The sequence below is a fragment of the Sus scrofa genome, chromosome 6 (assembly GCF_054392235.1).
Source record: "Sus scrofa isolate SSC_HxYL_T2T_F1_AM1 chromosome 6, Sscrofa_HxYL_maternal_Yorkshire_Landrace_v2.0, whole genome shotgun sequence".
Classification (NCBI taxonomy): Eukaryota; Metazoa; Chordata; class Mammalia; order Artiodactyla; family Suidae; genus Sus; species Sus scrofa.
The window spans coordinates 66,739,062-66,762,201 of record NC_139388.1 but is presented as its reverse complement, the minus strand read 5'-3'; the positions used below and the strand labels follow the sequence as shown (position 1 = coordinate 66,762,201).

General features: G+C 47.5%; 2 protein-coding genes and 1 pseudogene across 3 annotated transcripts in view; all 3 read right to left on the bottom strand.

The window, feature by feature from the left end:
- The window catches only part of LOC110261339 (zinc finger protein 444), a 996,914-nt gene that overhangs the window by 632,179 nt on the left and 341,595 nt on the right, over window positions 1–23,140 (bottom strand). The window lies entirely within an intron of this gene.
- Window positions 1,850–14,503, bottom strand: ZNF671 (zinc finger protein 671). 2 transcript variants are annotated; one of them, XM_084958542.1, is made up of 4 exons: window positions 14,253–14,482; window positions 5,356–5,482; window positions 4,297–4,419; window positions 1,850–3,795 (listed from the first exon to the last, which is right to left on the bottom strand). In XM_084958542.1, exons 1-4 carry the CDS (start codon window positions 14,283–14,285, stop codon window positions 2,570–2,572), a joined length of 1,509 nt encoding a protein of 502 aa, XP_084814668.1. In that variant the 5' UTR covers window positions 14,286–14,482; the 3' UTR covers window positions 1,850–2,569. The 2 variants fall into 2 exon arrangements, with proteins under 2 accessions (XP_084814668.1, NP_001431610.1); NM_001444681.1 differs by lacking the exon at window positions 4,297–4,419 and having other exon boundaries at window positions 1,853–3,795; window positions 14,253–14,503.
- Window positions 14,504–17,111, bottom strand: LOC100737830 (thymidylate synthase pseudogene; annotated as a pseudogene).

The following is a 23,140-nucleotide window of genomic DNA, read 5'->3' as shown; positions in this document are numbered from 1 at the left end:
ACTGGAGGGGCTATATTCTCAGACTGGGTGAGTGATGGCCTCACTGAGAAATGAGTTTGATTGCTGAGTCTACAGTGAGATACTGATGTCGTCGTCCTCGACTTCCATGAGAAACTGACCTGGTAAGTGCCTGGCTCCACGTTTGCCTACCTCTTGGGCTCTGTTGTGTGCTGTATTTGTGGTATTCGATTGCAGGACACTTCCACGTACCTGACCCCAGAGATGCTGTGGAAGAGCAGTGGACCTGCTGTCCTTATCTTAGCAAAGTGTCAAAGCCACAAGTCCCCAGAGAAAAAGCGAGAACTTTTCCAGCCTAGTTTTAAACAAATTCTATCTTCCATGAAAAAAATGCACAATATATCAAAATTTGTGGGATGCAGAGAAAATTACAGAATAAATGGCTACAGAAGGGAGTTCTCAAATGACACAGTCCACCTTAAGACAACAGAAAGGACCAATTAAATCCTATAGGCAGCCCTGTGTTTACTCCACTCTCTCTCCTCATGCCCTAGGAAACAGGGCAGCAAAAATGGGTAACCAACCAAAGTGCTCAAAACATGAGTCACCAAAAACACTGGATAAATCACAAAATTCACATCTCTGGGACCACAAATCTCCATTCTCTCAACCCCCATTTTCCTCCCTGCACAGCAACAGGCTTGACCTGAACCATCTAGAGTCTAAAGGAATCCACAAAGTGTTTTTTAGTTTGTTTGGTTTTAGGGCCACGCTTGTGGCAAATGGAAATTCCTGGGCTAGGGGTCAAATTGGAGCTGCAGCTGCCAGCCCATACCACAGCCACACAACGCCAGATCTGAGCCACATCTGTGACCTACATGGCGGTTTACAGCAATGCTGGATCCGGATACTTTTTTTGGTTTGTTTTTGTTTTTTGTCTTTTTAGGCCTGCACCCATGGCACATGGAGGTTCCCTGGCTAGGGGTCGAATTGGAGCTATAGCTGCCGGCCCATGCCACAGCCACAGCAACACCAGTTCTAAGCCATGTCTGTGACCTACACCAGCTCATGGCAACGCCAGATCCTTAACCCACTGACCAAGGCCAAGGATCAAACCTGTGTCCTCATGGATGCTAGTCAGATTCCTTAACCACTGAGCCATAATGGGAACTCCAACAATGCCAGATTCTTAACCCACTGAGTGAGTCCAGGGATCAAACCTGTATCCTCATGGATACTAGTTGGGTTCTTAACCTGCTGAGCCGCAATGGGAACTCCCACAAAATGTTTCGATCATCCTGCAAGTGACCCCGACATAGCTCTGGAGGTCCTGACAACTTTTGTACACTCTCGTCCTGCACAGCCATAATATGGGAGTATCTGGGCAGGTCCCTTTAGCAGGTATGTCCCTCTAGGCTGTTGTAATCTCGCCAACTACTTATTATTCGCACCTGGTGTTTCTGTACCAAGATGGTTTCCACTTGGCTCCTATAGGTCATCCAGCCAGCGACACCTGCCTATTAAATTCTGAACTCAGGCTCCTCGGCAGGTACCAGAGGCCAACTGCCTCTTAATGATGCTTGGGAATATGAAGGATTCTATGGGAACAAGGCAATGACCGCCCCTCTTCATACTTACTTATGGACCCACAAGTAACACTAGCATGCAGACCACACGGTATGTCTTACAGAGCTCGACGTCTTTCCTAGAAGGCTTTGGGTAGCAATGCAAATTAGGCCAAAAGTGGACAGCTATTCAGTGCCATCATACTGTCCTTTCCGGGGCACAGAAAACTGGGACTCCCCATCAAATCTGTTTATCTTTCCCTACTGGCAGAACACAACTGTGTCCTCAACACACTCCACACAGTGAACAGAACCTTCAAGATCAATGGTGGCCCAAAGAACAAGGACTTTTTAATTGTCAAAACATGAGCGTATGCGGGGCATGCAGTCCATGGATGGGTGACCTGGAGACTGTACACATCCATAATGAGACCAAGAAACCCATGAAGGTAAATCTCTGCAAGTATCTGCAGAACCCATCTTATGTGCTGATTTATTCCATGTCTAAACCAGTCAACGGTGTGAAAATAAGACCCTCTGTAGGCCACGAAGGCCAGTCATGCCTCCATCCATGGGCTGGGGAGACAGCAGAGGTCTGCCTGCCGGAGCATGCTGGCCTAACTGCCACACACGGTGGGACTCTGCCAGAGGGAAAAGGAAGATGGCTTCTGCCACTGGCAAAGGCAACCAACAGTTCAGAATGTGCACCACAGCCCCTGAAAGCACCTCACATACGTGGCATTCGTGGGGAAGCTTTCTGCTGTGGAGGTTTATATGTATGAGGTTTCATTGCTGGCTGATGGCTCTCCCACAAAGCCTACACTCAGAGTTTCACTCTGGGGAGAGGTGTTAGGTTGAACAAGGAGACAGGACATTCCCTGTACTCTAAAACCTTTGTCCAGTGTGGACTAGGTGTGCCGAAGAGGCTTCGATCTTTGGGTAAGAGCTGTCCGGGATCTGCCGCACTCACAAGCACTGCTAGGAATTCTCGAGTGTACAATAAGTTGGGAGCATTGGCTAAAAAATTTCGCACATTCACTGTACTCTTACGGCTTTTCTCCAATGTGAATCCTCTGGTGGAGAACAAGTGTGTGCTTGCGGTTGAACTCTTTCCCACAATCACTGCATACATAAGGCCTCTCTCCAGTATGAACCTTCCAGTGCCGAATAAGGTTTGGCCTTTGGGTGAAGGCTTTCCCACACTTGCTGCACTCGTAAGGCTTTTCTCCAGAGTGAACTTTCTGGTGCTGAACGAGTTTAGAGATGCAGCTAAAGGCCTTCCCACATCTGCTGCACTCATAATCACTACTATGAATTCGCCAGTGTACATTAAGGTGGGAGCTTTGGCTAAAGCATTTTCCACATTCACTGCACTCATAAGGCCTTTCCCCAGTGTGAGTTCTCTGGTGCAGGATCAGCGTGTGTTTGCGGTTGAACTCTTTTCCACATTCGTTGCATACGTAAGGCCTTGCTCCTGTGTGAACTTCCTGGTGTCGAATGAGATTAGACTTGCTGCTAAAGAATTTTCCACAATTACTGCACTGATAGAGCCTCTCACCTGTGTGAACGCGCCTGTGTTCAATAAGGCCAGAGATTTGCCTAAAGAACTTCCCACATTCATTGCACTCATAAGGCCTTTCACCAGTGTGTATTGTCTGGTGTTTGAAAAGGTCACAGCTTTGGCTAAAGAATTTCCCACATTTGCTGCACTCATAGGGCCTTTCTCCAGTGTGAATTCTCTGATGCCTAGCAAGTGTGTCTTTTCGGGTGAATACTTTCCCACATTCACTACACTTGTGATGCTTCTGTCCAGCGCTAAGGGTTTCCCCAAACTCAGTGTTCTTATGGGGCTTTATCCTGCTGTGAGGGACCCAGTGGTGAAGGCCAGAGGTGGCTGGCAAGTCCATTCTGCTCTCACCGTGTATGCAGGTCTTGTCTGGCACAGAGGTTCTGCAGCTTTTCACGGAATCCCTGCCCTCATCCGTCCTGAAGAATTTCTCTCCACTCTGCTGCTTTTGGTGCCGGTGAAGGTCTGCACTGAACCAGAACGGCTTCCCACATGCCTCACACGTGCGTGGTTCTGGACTGGCTTTTCCCCCCTGGTTTTCAGTCAGGTGCCTGATGTCTTTGAATACTGGGTCAGATAGGTCAGACACGTCACATGAGTAGGTCTTTAGATGTGCCATAGGAGTCCTGTGACACTGCGACACTCTTTCTAAAGAATCATTGTGTTCAGAGGATATAACCTCACCCTCAACTCCACACCAACAACCTGAAAGCAGAGAAGTGCCTCGTGAGATGCACGCTGACTTTGGTGGAAGGGCAACCCCATCATACATGTGTCTGGCACACCCACGATAAGTCCATGAGACAAGGACATGAGGAAAGAATACAGCTTCCAGTAGGATGGTGGCTGCTGTGACAGGTGAGTGCCATGCGGAGGTACATGCCCAGGCCCAGGAATATCCAATTATAACTGAGGAGCTGGTGTTTAAAAACTATTTAAGGATATGCGCGCATCTCCTGACACTTTCAGCGCAGGCCAATGCTACAGAAGAGTGCGGACTGGACAGTAAAGAGGAATGGGTAGAAGGTAGACGCCAGGGCTAGAAGTCAGACAAAAGTAAGTCACAGTGTCCAGAACGGGGAAGGAGAGGTACAGACCTATCCTTGTGTGGCGACAGGCCTTGAAACCAAACACTGGTGGGAATGGTCAGCATTTCTGGATTTGAACCCAGCCTTGACATCGTGCCCTTCCCTGGTGTCCATTCACCAGGTCCAGGTCCCTGCTGAGCCTCTTTCTCTGCAGCTGGAGTCACAGCCACCTGGGTAGGTATCCAGGGCCCTCCCCCTTGCTGCAGCTGCATGACTAAGTGTGATCTGGAGGATGCGATTCCTGGGGGAAACCCAGGATGGGTGAGTACTGGCTCAGAGCAACCCATCCTATGACAGACCACAGGATAAACAATATTACAGGAGCTCCTGCTGTGATACAAAGGGATTGGCGGCATCTCTGGAATGCTGGAATGCAGGTTCAATCCCCGGCCTGGCACAGTGGGTTAAAGATCTGGTGTTGCCACACCTGTGGCATAGGTTGCAACTGTACCTGGGATCTGATCCCTGGCCAGGAACTCCATATGCCACAGGATAATCAAATAAGAACAATAATAATAATATCACAAAAAGAACCTTAAAGGTAGGTAATATAGCAACTGTCCAAAGGTCTCCATAAGTAGTGACTATGTGAGTGCCTGTAACTCCTAAAACAACTGGGCCCCGGAAAATGTCACGTAGAGGAAGGAGGCTGAATGTTGAGCACAGAGGTGTCATAATTCTGGACAGAGTCACCAGGCCAGAAAAGTGGTCAGGACCAGTGGGATCCATTCTCGTGACCCCCTAAATCTCTGGCTTGCAAAGCTTTGGGGCTGATCAGAAAGAGGTGAGGAGACCCTACAGAGCTTAGCCCTGGCAGCGAGGGCACCTACTTCAAGAAAGCAGTGTCCAGAGCTCCCGTTGTGGCTCAGCGGAAATGAATCTGACTAGAGATTGTGAGGATGTGGGTTCAATCCCTGGCCTCGCTCAGTGGGTCAGATATCTGGCGTTGCAACAAGCTGTGATATAGGTCGCAGACATGGCTCGGATCCCAAGTCGCTGTGGCTGTGGCTGGTAGCTGTAGCTCCAATTTGACCCCTAGCCTGGGAACTTTCATAGGCCATGGCTGTGGCCCTAAAAAGCAGAAAAAGAAAGCAAGGCCCATGATCTGACTGTGGGAAGGACAGAGTCCTTCCTGGGGGAAAGGAGAAAGGAGATGGGGGTGGTGTGAGGTTCTTACCCAGGGAAGCTAAAAGTGCCAAGTTCTCCAGCATCACATCCCGGTACAGGCGTCTCTGAGCCTCGTCGAGTAGCTTCCATTCTTCCAGGGAGAAGTACACAAACACACCCTCAGAAATTACACAGCCCTGCCAAAGGGGGACAGCAAGGGCCATGAAAAGTGTCCTGACGGAGGAGCCCCAGTCTACCTGCCCACAACCATGTCCTGCTCAGCCACGTCCCCAAGTCAAAGGAAGTTCCAGGCAAAGGAAGACTACTGGTCCTTGCTCTCTCCCCATTATGCCCAGTGATGGCGGCGCCAGCCCACAGCCACAACGAGCACCTTGGGATGCCATTTAAGCTCTGAGCCTGGCCCTGTTCCCCGTGGGTACCGCATCTCAACTTCCTCCGCAGAAGCCCGGGCTCACTCTTTTCCCTTAAGCCCCAATAACAGGGTCCTACACAATCAGTTTTCGCTCCTTCTCACGCACGTCACTCCGGACCCTCACAGCTACCCATCGGCAGCCTTCCGGCCCCCACCAGACATCACCCTGGCCTCCCCACAGGGCACCCTACACAGAGCAGGGAGAGGACACCTGGATGCTATTGGAGGCATGAATATGCGACGTGACACAGAATGGAAAGAAAAGGCTGGCGCCACAGAGTGGCTGTAGAAGTCAGTCTCTACAAAGTCTTGTGACTCTCTCGTGACCCTTGAGGCAAAACAAACGAGAACAACATCAAAGAACAGCATCTTGAAGACAAGACTGCTGAAGCACTGAGGCTGCTGAGGGAAAACCATCAGCTCTGACTCTCCCAGGACTGGAGCCTTGGGGGATTTGTGGGAGAGGCCATAGATGGCTTGAAGCAGACAACACATTACGGCCTGGGAGGGCTCAAACATTTATGATTGCTTTATACACTTAGGAATGGCTGTCCTAGCATATCTTGCTTCCAATCTGTTTGAAGTAAAATACCCATGTATCCCCTGCTCGTACAAGGAAGTAGAAAATCGTAAATAAAAACCATGAGTTGGATCAGAGGGTTGCTATTGCCTCTTGAAGGCGGTAGCCCCCCCTCCCCACGCTATCGCTTTGTGTCTTTCTTCTTATTTCTGCGGCACCGCTGACGTCGGGACCTGGGCTGGCGAGCAGGCCCCGTCAGGATGCCATCTTGTCCTACACTTGTCCTCAGTGCCCCCCATTGCCAAAGCCCCCGTTCCTGCTCCGAAGGCCTCCCAATCGGGCCCTTCTCCTTTCTTCAGTCGCAGGCACCCACAACCACATGCTGCCAGTTACTCTCAGCTGCCTTCCATTTCTTTTTCTTTTCTTTTTTTTTTTGTCTTTTTGGCTATTTCTTTGGGCCGCTCCCGCAGCATATGGAGGTTCCCAGGCTAGGGGTTGAATCGGAGCTGTAGCCACTGGCCTACACCAGAGCCACAGCAACGCGGGATCCGAGCCACGTCTGCAACCTACACCACAGCTCACGGCAACGCCGGATCGCCAACCCACTGAGCAAGGGCAGGGACCGAACCCGCAACCTCATGGTTCCTAGTCGGATTCGTTAACCACTGCGCCACGACGGGAACTCCTTGCCTTCCATTTCTCAGGTGTGCAGTGAATTAGTTTCTATGACTGCTCTAACGGGATACTCTAGCCTGCTGGCTTCAATCAAAACAAATTTATCCTCTTATCTCTGGACATTTTAAGTCCCAAAGGGGCTTCGCCAGGCTAACATCAAGATGTCAGCAGGATATTCACTTCGGCAGTTCCCCAGAAGAAACTGCTTGCTCATCTTTAGCTTCTGAGAACCTCCTGCCTTCCTCGACTCTTTGCCCCTTCCTCTGTCTTCAAAGCCAGCAGCTAGCTCATTCCGACCTCTGTGTCCATCCTCAAATCTCAGATTCTGATCCTCCTGTGCTTACACTGGGCCCACTGGATATGCCCGGATAATCTGTCCATCTCCAGACCCTCAACTTAATCACACAATAAAGCCACTGTCACAATGTGAGATAACAGATCCCAAGGTTCTAGGAGGTAGGAAACAGGCATCTCTGGGAGGCCCTTATTCTGCTTGGCACATGGTGCTGTCTCCACACCAGTCACAACTTGGCTACACGTAGTCTTCTGAAAATAAACTTTTTTTGGTCTTTTTCAGGTCACACCTCAGCATATGGAGGTTCCGAGGCTAGGGGTCGAATCAGAGCTGTAGCTGCCAGCCTACACCACAGCCACAGCAACTTGGGATCCGACCTGCGAGGCTAGGGATTGAACCTGTGTCCTCATGGATGTTAGATTCACTTCCACTGAGCCGCGATGGGAATTCCAAGACAAGTGTTGGTGGAAAGGAGGAAATCCTGTGTTCAGGAGGCCAGCAACCTGGGAAGGTGGGGGACTAACGTGCGGAGACCATTTCCAAGTTGCCGGTTAGGAGACAAAGATCTTAAAGGCGGGGGGGGGGGGGGGGGGGAACAGGACCTGCGCTCGATGCTCAGATTGGCGGCCACGAGGGGTGAGATCTGAGCAGCAGCGATCTTCCGGTTTCAACCAGCCTGGGGCCCATGAGCTTGAGGTCAGCAATTTTCATATGGGCGGGCAGCGGGGGGGAGGGGGGGGTGTCTACTTCCCGTAAAATCTCCAGCAGGATTTCTGTATGGTGAGCATGACACACTGGCCCTGGTTGTTTGGGAGGGTCATGGACTATAAATCCCAGCCTCGTCCCTCTGAATTTGAGACCTGAGGCCAGCACTTCACCTCCAGCATGGGAAATGTAAAAAACCTTCCTCACAGACCTCTGGGAAATTATTTCAACATTCCTCGAATGTAAATATCCATTAACTAAAATGGCAGAAAAAAAGAGTGCCCAGAGCTTGGTGAAGTTAAGTATCGCGTGTTGAAAACAGTGCAAGGTGTGCGATTAGTGCTGGACACATGGTAGTCACCACAAGCCTGGGCTCGCAGGTACTCATGTGGTGGGAGGTGAGTGAAGGCAGCCTACTCGTGGAGTTACAGGCAGTATCGGTCAAAATGCACATACACACAACTTGGACCTACGAGCAGCCTTAACAGAAATGATTAAAAATTTTACAAATGGGAGTTCCCGTTGTGGCTTAGCAATAACAAACCCGACTAGTATCCACGAGGATGTGGGTTTGATCCCTGGCCCCACTCAGTGGGTTAAGGATCCTTCGTCACTGTGAGAGATGGTGTAGGTCGCAGACATGGCTCAGACCCTGCATTGCTGTGGCTGTGGTGTAGGCAGGCAGCAAAGACTCTGATTCGACCTCTAGCCTGGGACCTTCCACATGCTGTGGGTTTGGCCCCCCAACCATTTAAAAAAAAAAAAGGAAAAAAATTTTTCAAGATGACAGTGTGTACAATCTATGCTATTTAAACTTGTTCAAAGGAGTTCCCTGGTGGCTCAGTGAGTTAAGGATCTGGCACTGCTACTGCTACTGCTCAGGCTGCCGCTGTGGTGTGAGTTCGATCCCTGCCCGGAGAACTTTCACATGCCATTGGCACAGCCAAAAAATAATAAATAAGTAGGAGTTCCCATTGTGGCTCAGCAGTAACAAACCCGACTAGTATCCATGAGGACACAGGTTCGATCTTAGCCCTGCTCAGTGGGTTAAGGATCCGGTGCTCCCGTAAGCTGTGGTGTAGGTCAGACTCAGCTCAGACATAGTGTTGCTGTGGCCAGCAGATACAGCTCTGATTTGACCCCTAGCCCGGGAACTTCCATATGCCTCAGGTGCAGCCCTAAAAAGGAAAAAAGAAAAGAAATAAGAAAAAGCATTTCAAGAAAAAACAATCTCACACACACAGCCTGACTTTATCAATTTCAAGTAGCCTGTTGCACACAGATACGTTCTCCCAGGCAAGATGATTCAAGATTTACAATTTAAGGAGTTTTCGGCATGGCTCAGCAGTTAGTGAACCTGACTAGCATCCATGAGGATGAGGGTTCGATCCCTGGCCTTGATGAGTTGGTTAAGGATCCAGCATTGCCATGAGTTGTGGTGTAGGCTGCAGACACAGCTTGGATCCCACGTTGCTGTGGCTCTGATGTAGGCCAGCGGCTACAGCTCCAGTTGGACCCCTTGCCTGGGAACCTCCATATGCTGCGATGCAGCCATAAAAAGACAAAAAGACCAAATAAATAAATAAATAAATAACACCAATAAGTTTAACTTAAAAAAAAAAAAAAAAAGATTTACAATTTGAGAAACCTTTTCCCTAAGGAGGAAGTACAACATAGGACTGTAGCACAATGCTTCACCTTACTTTCAAATTCGCAGACTTTGAACTTGCATTAGAACCAAGCACGTGACATTTGACTTCAAACTGGCAACAGGATCTACCGCATGGTGTCTACCGCCTGAGTTCAGGGCCTGAGCTCTAGGGGGAGGCTCACCTGGGTTTGCAGCTAGTAGCCCCATTGTTGATTATGGCACCTCGGGCAGAAAGCCTCACTTCTCTAAACCTCAATTTCCTCCTTTTTATTATTATTTTTTTTGTCTTTTGTCTTTTTTAGGGCTGCACCTACGGCATATAGTTTCCCAAGCTAGGGATCTAATCGGAGCTACAGCTGCTGGCCGATACCACAGCCACAGCAACGCGGGATCGAAGCCGAGTCTGTGACCTACACCACAGCTCACGGCAACGCCGGATCCTTAACCCTCTGAGCGAGGCCAGGGATCGAATCTGCAACCTCATGGTTCCTATTCGGATTCGTTTCCTCTGCACCCTGACGGGAACTCCAATTTCCTCATTTTTGAAATGGGGACATGACAGCAGTCACAGCACATAGTTATTGAGATTATTACCTGGTGAATCAACTATGCCATCCTATAGTCATTCTCCCAAAAGCATAGAGAGAAAATGTCTCCTGACCAAACGCGTTCTTTCTTTAATTTTTTTGCCACACCCACGCAAAATTACTCCGGGCTAGGGATCAGACCCAAGCCACAGCAGTGACAAGGCTGAATCCTAACCACTAGGCCACCAGGGAACTCCCGTATTCGCTCAACTTGCACCCTTAATTCAGAGGATTCCAGGTGCTCACCTCCTCCAGGAATCAGAACTTTACCCCCACAAGGCCTCCCCAACTATCCTGAGGAAACTGGCCCTCGGTAGATCTATATAGTAAATGGAAGCTCAGCCTAAATCCCGTGACTCCAGCTTACCAGGTTTACTTATCTATTTATTTTGTCTTTTTAGGGCTTCACCTGCCACATGTACAGGTTCCTGGACCAGGAGCGGAATTGGAGCTGTAGCCGCTGGCCTGTGCCACAGCCACAGAAATGCGAGATCTGAGCCAAGTCTGTGACCAACACCACAGCTCACAGCAATGCTGAATCCTTAACCCACTGAGTGAGGCCAGGTTTGGAACCCGAATCCTCATGGATACTATTCAGGTTCACTACTGATAAGCCACAACAAGAACTCCTAAAATCACCAAATTCCATTGAAAAGACTGTACTATGTATTTAGATCATCTTTCATTTCTCTCAGAAGAAGGGTTTTATAGATCTCAACTAAACTTTGAAGTTTTCAGTACAACTGAAAACGTACTTTTGGGATTACGCCTGTGGTTCAGAGGGTTAAGGATCCGACTGCAGCAGCTTGGGTCACAGTGGAAGTATGGGCTGGATCCCTGGCCCAGCACAGGGAATTAAGTATCCAGAGCTGCTGCAGCTACATTGTAGGTTGCAGCTTTGGCATGGGTTCACTCCCTAGCCTGGAATGTCCACATGCCATGGGTGCAGAAAAAAAAAAAAAAGAAAGTTGGGAGTTGTATTTCTTGTCCTAATTAATACTATTTCAGAGTTCCCTTTGTGGCTCAGTGGTTAACAAACCCGACTAGGATCCACGAGAACTCGGGTTCGATCCCTGGCCTTGCTCAGTGGGTTCAGTGGGTTAAGGATTAGGTGTTGCTGTGAGCTATGGTGTTGGTTGCAGACCCAGCTCGGATCCCAAGTTGCTGTGGCTGTCATCTACAGCTCCAATTTGACCCCTAGCCTTGGAACCTCCATATGCCGAGGGTGGGGCCCCAAAACAGCAAAAAAAAAAAAAAAAAAAAGTACTATTTCCTTGCTTTTCTTTTGCCTGTTATTTTACTACAAATTTATTGCTCTTTGTTGAAGATGCTATATAAACTAGAATTCTAAGCCGCCAATTGGAGTCACTTTTGGTTTAGGTTTCTCCCATGTGTGGTGTGATACACATGTTATAAACTGTTTGTTTTTCGCCCATTGTCTTTTTTTTTCCATAAAGTCCCAGCTGAAAGCCTAAGATAGGAAGGGGCAGAGTTTTGCTTCCCTTACATGCATTAAAATCACAGATAATTTGGAGTTTTCATTGTGGCTCAGTGGGTTAAGGACCCAACATTGTCTCTGTGAGGATGTGGGTTTGATAGCAGGTCTTGCTCAGTGGGTTAAAGGAGCCAGCATTGCCACACGCTGCTTCAGATCGGGTGTTGCTGAGATGTAGGCTGGCAGCTGCAGTTCTGATTCAACCCCTGGCCTGGGAACTTCCCTATGCTGCAGATGGGGCCATAAAAAGAAAAAAAAAATCACAGATAATTTATAGAAGTGGCGGGAGAATCACTTCCGGTATGGGAATAACTCACATTAGAGGAATTCTTTGTTAGAAACTTCCTGGGAGGCAAGAAGCCTGTTTTCCCTGGAACATTTATTTTAGTCAAAAACACAAGGAGGGAGTTCCCGTTGTGGCGCAGTGGTTAACGAATCTGACTAGGAACCATGAGGTTGCGGGTTTGGTCCCTGCCCTTGCTCAGTGGGTTAACGATCCGGCGTTGCCATGAGCTGTGGTGTAGGTTGCAGACGTGGCTCACGTCCCGCGTTGCTGTGGCTCTGGCGTAGGCCAGTGGCTACAACTCCGATTGGACCCCTAGCCTGGGAACCTCCATATGCCGTGAGAGCGGCCCAAAGAAATAGCAAAAAGACAAAAAAAAAAAAAAAAAAAAAAACACACACAAGGAGGCTGGGACACTATCATATGGCATTTGAGGTATTTTTGTGGTTTTCAAAAGACTACATTGGAATCACTCCTGGCACTGGAGGAGCTTTTCAGTGTGTGTTTCTCTTAGAACAGTCTGTTCAAAAGCAAGGATGACATCGTCAGAAATCGACTTTGCAGCACCCCCTCTGCTGGGCCAGGCTCTTCACACCCTCCCTACACAGCATTCTCCTCTTGCAGACACCGGATGGACAGAATACCCCTCCTCTCTGAGGGAAGTCTCAGAAATGCCCACCCTTTCTCCTCTGCCCACAGCCACAGCCCTCCCCTCTCACCCTAAGGGCCATCTGAAACAATACACTTAAGACTGCTATCCAGAAATCTGATCTCCAGGCCTTGACCTAGCTCAGACCACTCTCTACATGCTGTGGACATCTCCAGCCCAGACTCTTCTCCACAACCCCAGACCTTCTGTTCAGCTGCCCATGTGACACCTCCACCCTTGAGATGTCAGAATCAACCATGTTCATGCTGAAACCTGCTCCCTAGTTTGAATGCCTAATTTCCATTTTCAAGACATCCCTGAAAAAAAAAATTAACTTGGTTTTTCACTCACTAGCAATCACAGCCACATCCAATGAAGCAGGAAGTACTGTTAGTTTTATCTTCAAAACCTATCCAGAATCTGCTCACTTCTTCCCCATCTCCTGTCACTACTCTGGTCCATCTACCATTAGAACATTCCTGTAAGCTGCTACAGTAACAGTAGTAGACTCTTTTTTTTTTTTTTTTTTTTTTTTTGTCTTTTCGCCTTTTCTAGGGCTGCTCCCGCGGCATATGGAGGTTCCCAGGTAAAGGGTCGAATCGGAGCCGTAGCCGCAGGCCTAAGGCCACAGCCACAGCAACGCTGGATCTGAGCCGCATCTGCAACCTGCACTACAGCTTACAGCCACGCCGGATCCTTAACCCACTGAGCAAGGCCAGGGATCCAACCTGCAACCTCGTGGTTCCTAATCAGATTCGTTAACCAGTGTGCCACGATGGGAACTCCACTAGTAGTAGCCTTTTTACTGGTCTCCATCCTCACCATCTGTGGCCCCCAACGGAATCTTTTTTTGTAGTTGTTTTTGTTTGTTTGTTTGTCTGTTTGCCATTCCAACGGCACGTGGAAGTTCCCCGGCAAGGGATGGAATCCGAGACACAGCAGTGATAACCCCAGATCCTTCACCCGCTGAGCCACCAGGGAACTACAATCTAATCTGTTTTGGCCGCCACAAAATGTGGGCTAATTTTAAACTCTCCACCCAGATCAAGTAGTTCTATTCAAAATCCTTATGGCTTCCGAGTTCCCGTCCTGGCTCAGTGGTTAACGAATCCGACTAGGAACCACTGAGGTTGCGACCCCTGCCCTTGCTCAGTGGGTTAAGGATCCGGTGTTGCCATGAGCTGAGGTTTAGGTTGCAGACGCGGATCGGATCCCGCGCGGCTGTGGCTCTGGTGTAGGCCAGCGGCTACAGCTCCCATTCGACCCCTAGCCTGGGAATCTCCATAAGCCGCGGGAGCGGCCCAAGAAATGGCAAAAAGACAAAAACAAAAACAAAATCCTTATGGCTTCCAGAGCCCTCGAAATGAAAGTACAACTGCTCAACCCAGGTGTGACTCTTCACCCCCTGCTCCGTGCTGACATGACGTGCATCCCAGGATCTCCAGAAAGCCTCTGGCTCAGCCCGACCTCCAAGCCTTTGCACCTGCGGGTCCCTCCCCTGTAGCCTCTCCCACGCGCCATCACACCGTCCGTCAGAAATAAGACCCCACCCAAGACGGCCCCACCGCCCTAGACACCGGGGCCCGGGCTGCAGGCACGGGAGCAGGCGCCCCGCACTCGGGGCTTCAGTGTCTGGCGGGGGAGGGCGGGGAGGGCCTGCGGACGAGCATTTACCTGAAGCGGGTCCCTTGGCTCGGCCGCCGCCATCGGGCTCTGCTGGCGGAGCGCGGCGAGAGAGGCCGACGTCCAGGTTGCGGACGCGAAGACGACTTTCCCGAGCACCACCCTGGCACCGAACAGCTGGGACGATGCCTCCTCACGCACTTCCCAAGTCCTCAACCAAGCATAGAAGCACCCAGGCGCGAGCAGATCCTCCCAGGAACCAACAAAACATCCGCTGGAGCGGAGGATGCCGGAAGTGCCGCTCAGACGTCTTCTGCGCGCAGAGAAACTCCCCTCTCGTGGGCCTGCGCTGGACTACGGCGCACTGTCTTCTGGGTAATGTAGTTCGGGCAGTGTCCCCTTAGCGAGAGATTCAGGTCCCAGGCCTGGGTTCCTGGGGAAAGGGTGAGTTACACCCTGACAGGGTTTGTAAGTGGTACCTCTAATCCGAAGGAATTAAATCTAATCCGATATCATCTTAAATCGACCAAACCAAGATTCCATGAAGTGTAGTCTGCACCACTTACAGAAATATTTGCAGATATTCCAGAAAGCCGCAAAACCAAAAGGACACTCCACACCGCTAACGTCTCTCTGTGTCTGTTTATACCTGTGAGCTAGTAACCATTAACCTGTTTTTTAAATACATATGAACTGAAGCTTTAGGCTCAGTGTTGTTACCTTCAGTTCTGGTCAGGGACAAGAGAGGAAAAATTCTAGACTGGGCCGTGGAATGGAAGCAGAAAGAGAAATGTTGAGCCACCCTGAAGCCAGTGGATAGATTTCCTCAGAAAACGTTTTTCCTGCCTGTATAATCAGTGATTATATTGAATCCAAGAATTAAAATATATGAGTGATATCATATGGTATCACTTTACCTGGAATCTAATAAAAAATAACACGGAAGGAGTTACAATTGTGGCACAGCAGAAATGAATTTGACTAGGAAACATGAGGTTGCGGGTTTGATCCCTGGCCTTGCTCATTGAGTTGAGGGTTCATGAGCTGTGGTGTAGATTGAAGACGCAGTTTGGACCCAATATTGCTGTGGCTCTGACGTAGGCCAGCAGCAACAGCTCCACTTAGACCCCTAGGCTGGGAACCTCCATAAGCTGTGGGTGGAGCCCTAAAAAGACAAAGGACCAAAAAAAAAAATGTGTGTATATATATATATATATATATATATATATATATATAATTTGCCTTTTTAGGGCCACGCCTGTGACATATGGAAGTCCCCAGGCACAGCCACAGCCACAGCAATGCCAGATCTGAGCCATGTTGGTAACCTACACCACAACTCACTACAATGCCAGATCCTTAACCCACTGGGCAAGGCCAGGGATCAAACCTGTGTTCTCATGGATACTGGTCAGATTCATTTCCACTGAGGTACTACGGGAACTCCCCTTCCTCCTGTAAAGCAAAATGAACTTTTTCTTTTTGTCTTTTGTTGTTGTTGTTGTTGCTATTTCTTGGGCCGCTCCCGCGGCATATGGAGGTTCCCAGGCTAGGGGTCTCATCGGAGCTGTAGCCACCGGCCTACGCCAGAGCCACAGCAACGCGGGATCCGAGCTGCGTCTGCAACGTACACCACAGCTCACGGCAACGCCGGATCGTTAACCCACTGAGCAAGGGCAGGGACCGAACCTGCAACCTCATGGTTCCTAGTCGGATTCATTAACCACTGCACCACGACGGGAACTCCCGCAAAATGAACTTTTACCTAGGTGTAAATATCCATAGACTGGCAGCTACAGCTCCGATTGGACCCATAGCCTGGGAACCTCCATATGCTGCCGGTGTGGCCCTAAAAAAGACAAAAGACTAAATAAATAAATAAATAAATACTCTCTAAATTAGTCATTTCTATTTTAATAGTTGGATAAGGTTGTAGCCTTCAATATAAAAGTCTTCAGTCTTGAAGTCATTGATTTTCTCAACTTTTCAAAGGATTTTGAGCTTTGGGAAAGGCCTTGGTCCTCACTGAAGCTCTATTTTCAGTGGTTCAATGCGATTCAGGCCAATGCGGGCATGTCCCGAAGTGTGTTCAAAGTCTATGGCTTCAGGCCTGTGATGTGTGGGATCATGTAGGTGAGCAAGGGGTAGCTGGCAATGTTGAAGTGCACGCCCAGACCCATGTCCCCCGACTCCTGGTACAGCTGGTAGGACAGCTCCCTGTTCAGTAGAACTTGCAAAGGGTGTGGCACAGGGCAGGGGGCTTGAGAGGGAGCTCTTTGGGATCCCAAGCACACAGGATGATTCTTCTGTCCTCAGAGTTGCTTTTGATTGTGTCCTTACTTTTTGCAGTTGGTCTACTCCTTGGCCTGAGTAATCTGAATTCATATCTTTGTATGCAGCCCAAAATGCCTCCACTGAAAAGTCATAATCTGAAGGAGAATCTCAGGTTGTCCGAGAGGTCTAGGACCCATTTTCACTCCTTTGGAGGACAGTTCCTTAGCGTTTGTGGATCCCTTGTTTGATAAACCAACAGCAACTCCTCCAAAATGCCCTTCCAGAAAACATGTTTGGTTGTCAGCAGAGGAAATTCATCTCTTGGGGTGTAGCAGGCCTGCATGCCAGACACAGTAGGGTGCCAGTGCCCATGCCCTCATCCTTCTGGAAGCTGCAGCGGAGGATCTGCCCTAGGTACTGCAGCTCCCCGTGGGGCGGCGGCCTTGGCTCAGGGCCCTGCTCCTGCCCTGTGAGTGGTGACCTTGGGCGCTGCATCTTGAAGCAGGTGGTAGGCATGGCGTGGAAACCTGATGGCGGTGGCAGCAGTGGGCAAGGTAAGGCGGAACCTGCAGCATGTGATCTGGGCCAGGGATCAAACCCACATCTTCATGGATACTAGTCGTGTTCTTAACCCTCTGAGCCACAACAGGAACTTCCTGTTTGCTTGATCTTTCAAAAGATTAGTAATGTTACTAACTTTCAAAAGCAAAGTACTGGAATAAGGCTGAAATTAATGGGCTGATTTCCAGAGTGATGTGTATTGATACATAGTTACCTCAAATAAAATGTGATTTTTAGGATTTTGTTAAAAGGCATCTTTTTTCCTTTCCTGAATTGAAAAAATAAGATTTTTTTTTCCAGTCTTTTCTAGGGCCTCACCCCTGGCGTATGGAAGTTCCCAGGCTAATCGGAGCTGTAGCTGCTGGCCTATGCCAGAGCCACAGCAACACCAGATTCAAGCCTCGTCTGCAACCTACACCATAGCTCACAGCAACGCCAGATCCTTAACGCACTGAGCAAGGCCAGGGATAGAACCTGCAACCTCATGGTTCCTCATCAGATTTGTTTCTGCTGTGCCATCATAGGAACTCCCGAAACCACTTTATTTATTTATTTATTTATTTATTTATTTTTATTTTTTATTTTATTTTTTGCTATTTCTTGGGCCGCTCCCGCGGCATATGGATGTTCCCAGGCTAGGGGTCCAATTGGAACTGTAGCCGCTGGCCTACACCAGAGCCACAGCAACTCGGGATCTGAGCCGCGTCTGCAACCTACACCACAGCTCACGGCAACGCCAGATCGTTAACACACTGAGCAAGGGCAGGGACCGAACCTGCAACCTCATGGTTCCTAGTCGGATTCGTTAACCACTGCGCCACGACGGGAACTCCTGAAACCCCTTTTTAAGGCTTTATTAAGATTTAGCAATAGTGGAGTTAGATCTGCAGATTCAATCCCTGGCCTGGCCCAGTGGGTTAACAATCCATCGTTGCTATGAGCTATGGTGTAGGGCATAGTCTTGGCTCGGAGCCCACATTGCTGTGGCTGTGGTGTAGGCTGGCAGCTGCAGCTCTGATTCAACTCCCAGTGGGGGAACTTCCATTAGCCGCTTGGATGGCTGTAAAAAGAAAAAAAAAAAAATTGCAGGAGTACCTTGATGGCTCAATAGCTTAAGGATTTAGCATTTCATAACTGGAGCATGCAGGAACTTACTCATACCATGGGCTGAGCAAAAAAAAAAATAAAAAGGAAGAAGAAGAATTGCATATTCATGCCAGCATCCCTTCCCACCCCACCCACCCCTGACCCCAGATTCACCAGAAAAATAGAGAAATCTGTCCTGTGGGGCCGCTGCTTTAGCCCCACTCATGTTCATGTAATAGGTGAACAAACACAAATGAAGCCACGTAAGCCTTATTTTTCACAAATTTCTTTTTTTTTTCTTTTTAAGATTTTTGTCCTTTATAGTTGATTTACTATTTTTCACATTTTAGATATTTTATGTATTTATTTAATCTCTCTCTCCTTTTTTTTTATGGCCACACTCATAGCATATGGAAGTTCCCAGGTCAGGGATTAAATCTGGGCTGAAACTGCAGCAACATTGGATCCTTTATAATCCACTGTGCCAGGCTAGGGATCTAACCTGAGCCTCCACAGCAACCCTAGCCACGGCAGTCAGATTCTTAACCCACTGTACCACAGTGGGAACTCCTTTAATCTCTTTTTAAAATATATCTTAATTTGGAGTTCCCGTCGTGGCGCAGTGGTTAACGAATCCGACTAGGAACCATGAGGTTGCGGGTTCGGTCTCTGCCCTTGCTCAGTGGGTTAACGATCCAGCGTTGTCGTGAGCTGTGGTTGCAGACGCGGCTCGGATCCTGCGTTGCTGTGGCCCTGGTATAGGCCTGTGGCTACAGCTCCGATTGGACCTCTAGCCTGGGAACCTCCATATGCGCGGGAGCGGCCCAAGAAATAGCAAAAAGACAAAAAATAAATAAATAAAAAATAAAATATATCTTAATTTAATTTTAACTGAAGTATAAATGATTTGCAATGTTATGTTAGTTTTAGTTACGCAGCAAAGTGAGTCAGTTTTAGCAAAAATTATATATATGCATATATGCATTCTTATTCAGATTCTTGTCCGATATAAATTATTAGAGACTATTGAGTAGACTTCCCTGTGCTATACAGTAGGTGTTTGTTGAGTATCTATTTTATATATATGTTCATCCCAAATTCCTAATTTACCCCTTCCACACACACACATTTCCCCTTTGGTAATCATAAGTTTGTTTTTGAAGTCAGTGGGTGTGTTTCTAGTTGTTTTTGTTGTTTCTTTCTTTCTTTTTTGCCTCAAACTACTTTTTATTTGCACCTACGTGATTTCATGCAATTCTAAACAATGACATAAAATGGATTTCCTTGTGTATAAATAACTTACATACTCTCCATAGAGTAAATGCTCGAAGGTGCTAGAACATATCACCCACTCCTATGGTGTTCTCATATCCAACAGAGTTGATGCACAATATATAAATATTCAAGTCCAATATGAAAAACTCAGGCACTTGACTAACTTTAATAAAGTTTCTCAAACTATATCAATATATCTAAGGTGCATGTATATTTTTAAAGAAAGATTATTTTCAATAACTTCTCTACGAAAATAACTTTGATGGTTTGGCCTTTGAGACTTATTCTACCCTCTCTCAACATGACACCAACGGAATCCAAAGCGGCTGGTCGGGTGCTAACATGTGAGGATTAATCCAGTGCATTCCAGGAGGAGGTACCCATGTTACTGGAATTGGGCAATATGGTTTATTCTTCCTTCCCTGATTTGGATAACTAAATGGAGCAGGACGAGGGTAATGACTTTGATGACCATTCCCTTGGGACATTCCTGGCTTTTTTCTGGGCAAAGGGTGCCACATTGGAAGAGGTGGGAATATCAGTTCTGAAATCTGTGACACAGGGCTAGGGGTCGAAGTCACTGAACGGGGTTTCATTTCTACTTCCTTACTTGTTTCTTCATCTGAAGAAGAGGATACTGAATGATAATCAGAGGTAACCTCATCAAGGGCCCTGGTAACTTTCTTGGAAATCTCATCCTTGTTCTTGTCCTCGAAGCTGGCAGCAATGAATGCATTGTTTTTCTCTCCATAAGGACAGCAGACCTCATGGGGGTCTTTTTTTTTTTTTTTTTTTTTTTGGTCTCTTTGCCTTTTCTAGGGCCGCTCCTGCAGCATACGGATGTTCCCAGGCTAGGGGTCTAACCAGAGCTGTAGCCACCAGACTACAGTACAGCCACAGCAACGCACAATCAGAGCCACGTCTGCAACCCACACTACAGCTCGTGACAACACCAGATCCTTAACCCATTGAGCAAGGCCAGGGATCAAACCTGGGTCCTCATGGATACTACCCAGATTCGTTTTTGATGAGCCACGACAGGAAGTCCAGTTTTTGGGTTTTTTTCTTTTGGAACTCCAGTTTTTTTGTGTGTGTTTTTTTCGGGGGGGTGGGTCTTTTTTGTCTTTTTAGGGCTGCACCCGCGACATATGGAGGTTCCCAGGCTAGGAGTCTAATAGGAGTTATAGATGCCAGCCTATGCCACAGCCACATCGATGCCAGATCCAAGCTGTGTCTGTGACCTACACCACAGATCACAGCAATGCCAGATACTTAACCCACTGAGCAAGGCCAGGAATCGAACCCGCAACCTCATGGTTACTAGTCAGATTTGTTTCCACTGTGCCACAAGGGGAACTCCAAACTATAACTTTTAATAAGTAATATCCTGTAACCTGCTTTCACTGACTAAGCTTGCTTTAATCATTCTTGCATATTACATACCCTCCAAGCTTCACCTAGTTTAGACAATATGTCAAAAAACCTTATAGATAACATCTCAAAATGGATTAAAGACCTAAACGATAAAACTATAGACAAAAACATAGGCTGAATACTCTCTGACATAACCTACAGCAATGTCTTCTCAGATTCACCTCCTAGAGAGTAATGACAATAAACACAAAAATAAATAAATGATACCTAATTAAACTTATACATTTTTTTGCACAGCAAAGGAAACCCTAAACAAAATGAAAAGAGAACCCACATAATAGGAGAAAATAGGAGTTCCCATGGTGGCGCAGTGGTTAACGAATCCGACAAGGAACCATGAGGTTGCGGGTTCGGTCCCTGCCCTTGCTCAGTGTGTTAACGATCTGGCGTTGCCGTGAGCTGTGGTGTAGGTTGCAGACGCGGCTCGGATCCCGAGTTGCTGTGGCTCTGGCATAGGCCGGGGGTGACAGCTCCGATTCGACCCCTAGCCTGGGAACCTCCATATGCCGCGGGAGCGGCCCAAGAAATAGCAAAAAGACAAAAAAAAAAAAAAAGAAAGAAAAGAAAATATTTGCAAATAAAGTGGCTGACAGGGGACTAATCTCCAAAATATATAAACACCTCCTGCTGCTCAATACAAAACAAACAAACAAACCACCCCATCAAAAAATGAGCAGTAGATCTAAACAGACAATTCTCCAAAGACACACAGATGGCAAAAAAAAAAAAAAAATGTTCAACATCACTAATTTTATTAAAGAAATGCAAATCAAAACTACTATGAGTTACCACACGACCTTATACTAGCTAGAATCGCCATTGTCAAAAAGTCTACAAACAAGGGAGTTCCCATCATGGCTCAGTGGTTAACAAAGCAGACTAGTATTCATGAGGTTGCAGGTTTGATCCCTGACCTTGCTCGGTGAGTGGGTTAAGGATCCAGTGTTGCCGTGATCCATGGTGTAGTTCACAGCTGCAGCTCATATCCCACATTGCTGTGGCTGTGGGGTAGGCTTGCAGCTGCAGTTCTGATTCAATCCCTAACCTGGGAATTTCCATATGCCATGGGTATAGAACTAAATAAAGACAAAAGACACAAAAAAATATAAGAGAAAAGTCTACAAACAATAAATGCTGGAGTTCCCGTTGTGGCGCAGTGGTGAACGAATCCGACTAGGAACCATGAGGTTGCGGGTTCAATCCCTGGCCTTGCTCATTGGGTTAACGATCCAGCATTGCCATGAGCTGTGGTGTAGGTTGCAGACGTGGCTCAGATCCTGCATTGCTGTGGCTCTGGCGTAGGCCGGGGGTGACAGCTCCGATTCGACCCCTAGCCTGGGAACCTCCATATGCCGTGGGAGAGGCCCAAAGAAATAGCAAAAAGACAAAAATAAATAAATAAATAAATAAATAAATAAATAAATAAATAAATAAATGCTGGAGAGGTTGTGGAAAAAAAGAGAAGGAACCCGCTTACATTGTTGGTGGGATTATAAATTGCTGCAACCACTATGGAAATCAGTATGGAGATGCCTTAAAAACTAAAAATAGAATTACCATAGGATGCAGCAATCTCACTCCTGGGCATCTATCCAGAGAAAACCATGAGTTGAAAACACACATGTACCCAATGTTCATTGCAGCACTATATACAATAGCCAAGACATGGAAGCAACCTAAATATCTATCAGCAGGGTAGTGAATAAAGAAAATGTGGTACATACACACAATGGAATATTACTCAGTCATAAAAAAAGAGTGAGATAATGCCATTTGCAGCAACTTACATGGACTGAGAAATTATTATGCTAAGTGAAGTTAGTCAGATAGAGAGACACAAACTACCACTTATATGCGGAATCTAAAAAAACAGATACAATGTACTTATTTGCAGAACAGAAACCTGTTAGTATGAAGGAGAGAAGAAAATACAGTCAACTGGAGCAGTGAGGTCCTAAGAAGCTTTTATTAACCAGAGAGACGGCCAGAAACACAGAGAGAGCCCCCAATTCCCCACTTTTTAGGGAGAGTTAGGTTTTATAGGGAAGGAGTTGTGTGTTGAGTCACAGAGTCATGGGATGGTGGCTGGAGTCTGTTCCAGGTGGTAGGATTAATCTTTAGCTGGCCAGAAGACTATCTTTATTCTAGGAAACTCAACCATCCAGATGGAAATGTCCAACAATATTCTGAAGCGTCATAAGTTTGGGCTGGAACAGATCTATACCTCATGATGACACTTTTATGGCTGGTTTTTTTTTTTTTTTTTTTTGTCTTTTTGCTATTTCTTTGCGCCACTCCCGCAGCATATG

What these genes read in the sequence shown, in the direction of transcription:
- ZNF671 (XM_084958542.1), bottom strand. Translation starts at nt 14,285, where the DNA reads ATGGCGGCGGCCGAGCCAAGGGACCCGCTTCAG. An exon ending in AGCCAAGGGACCCGCTTCAG is followed by an intron (nt 5,483 to 14,252) that starts GTAAATGCTCGT and finishes CCCCTTTGGCAG; the next exon opens with GGCTGTGTAATTTCTGAGGG. An exon ending in TCAGCAGGGACCTGGACCTG is followed by an intron (nt 3,796 to 4,296) that starts GTGAATGGACAC and finishes CTCTGCTTTCAG; the next exon opens with GTTGTTGGTGTGGAGTTGAG.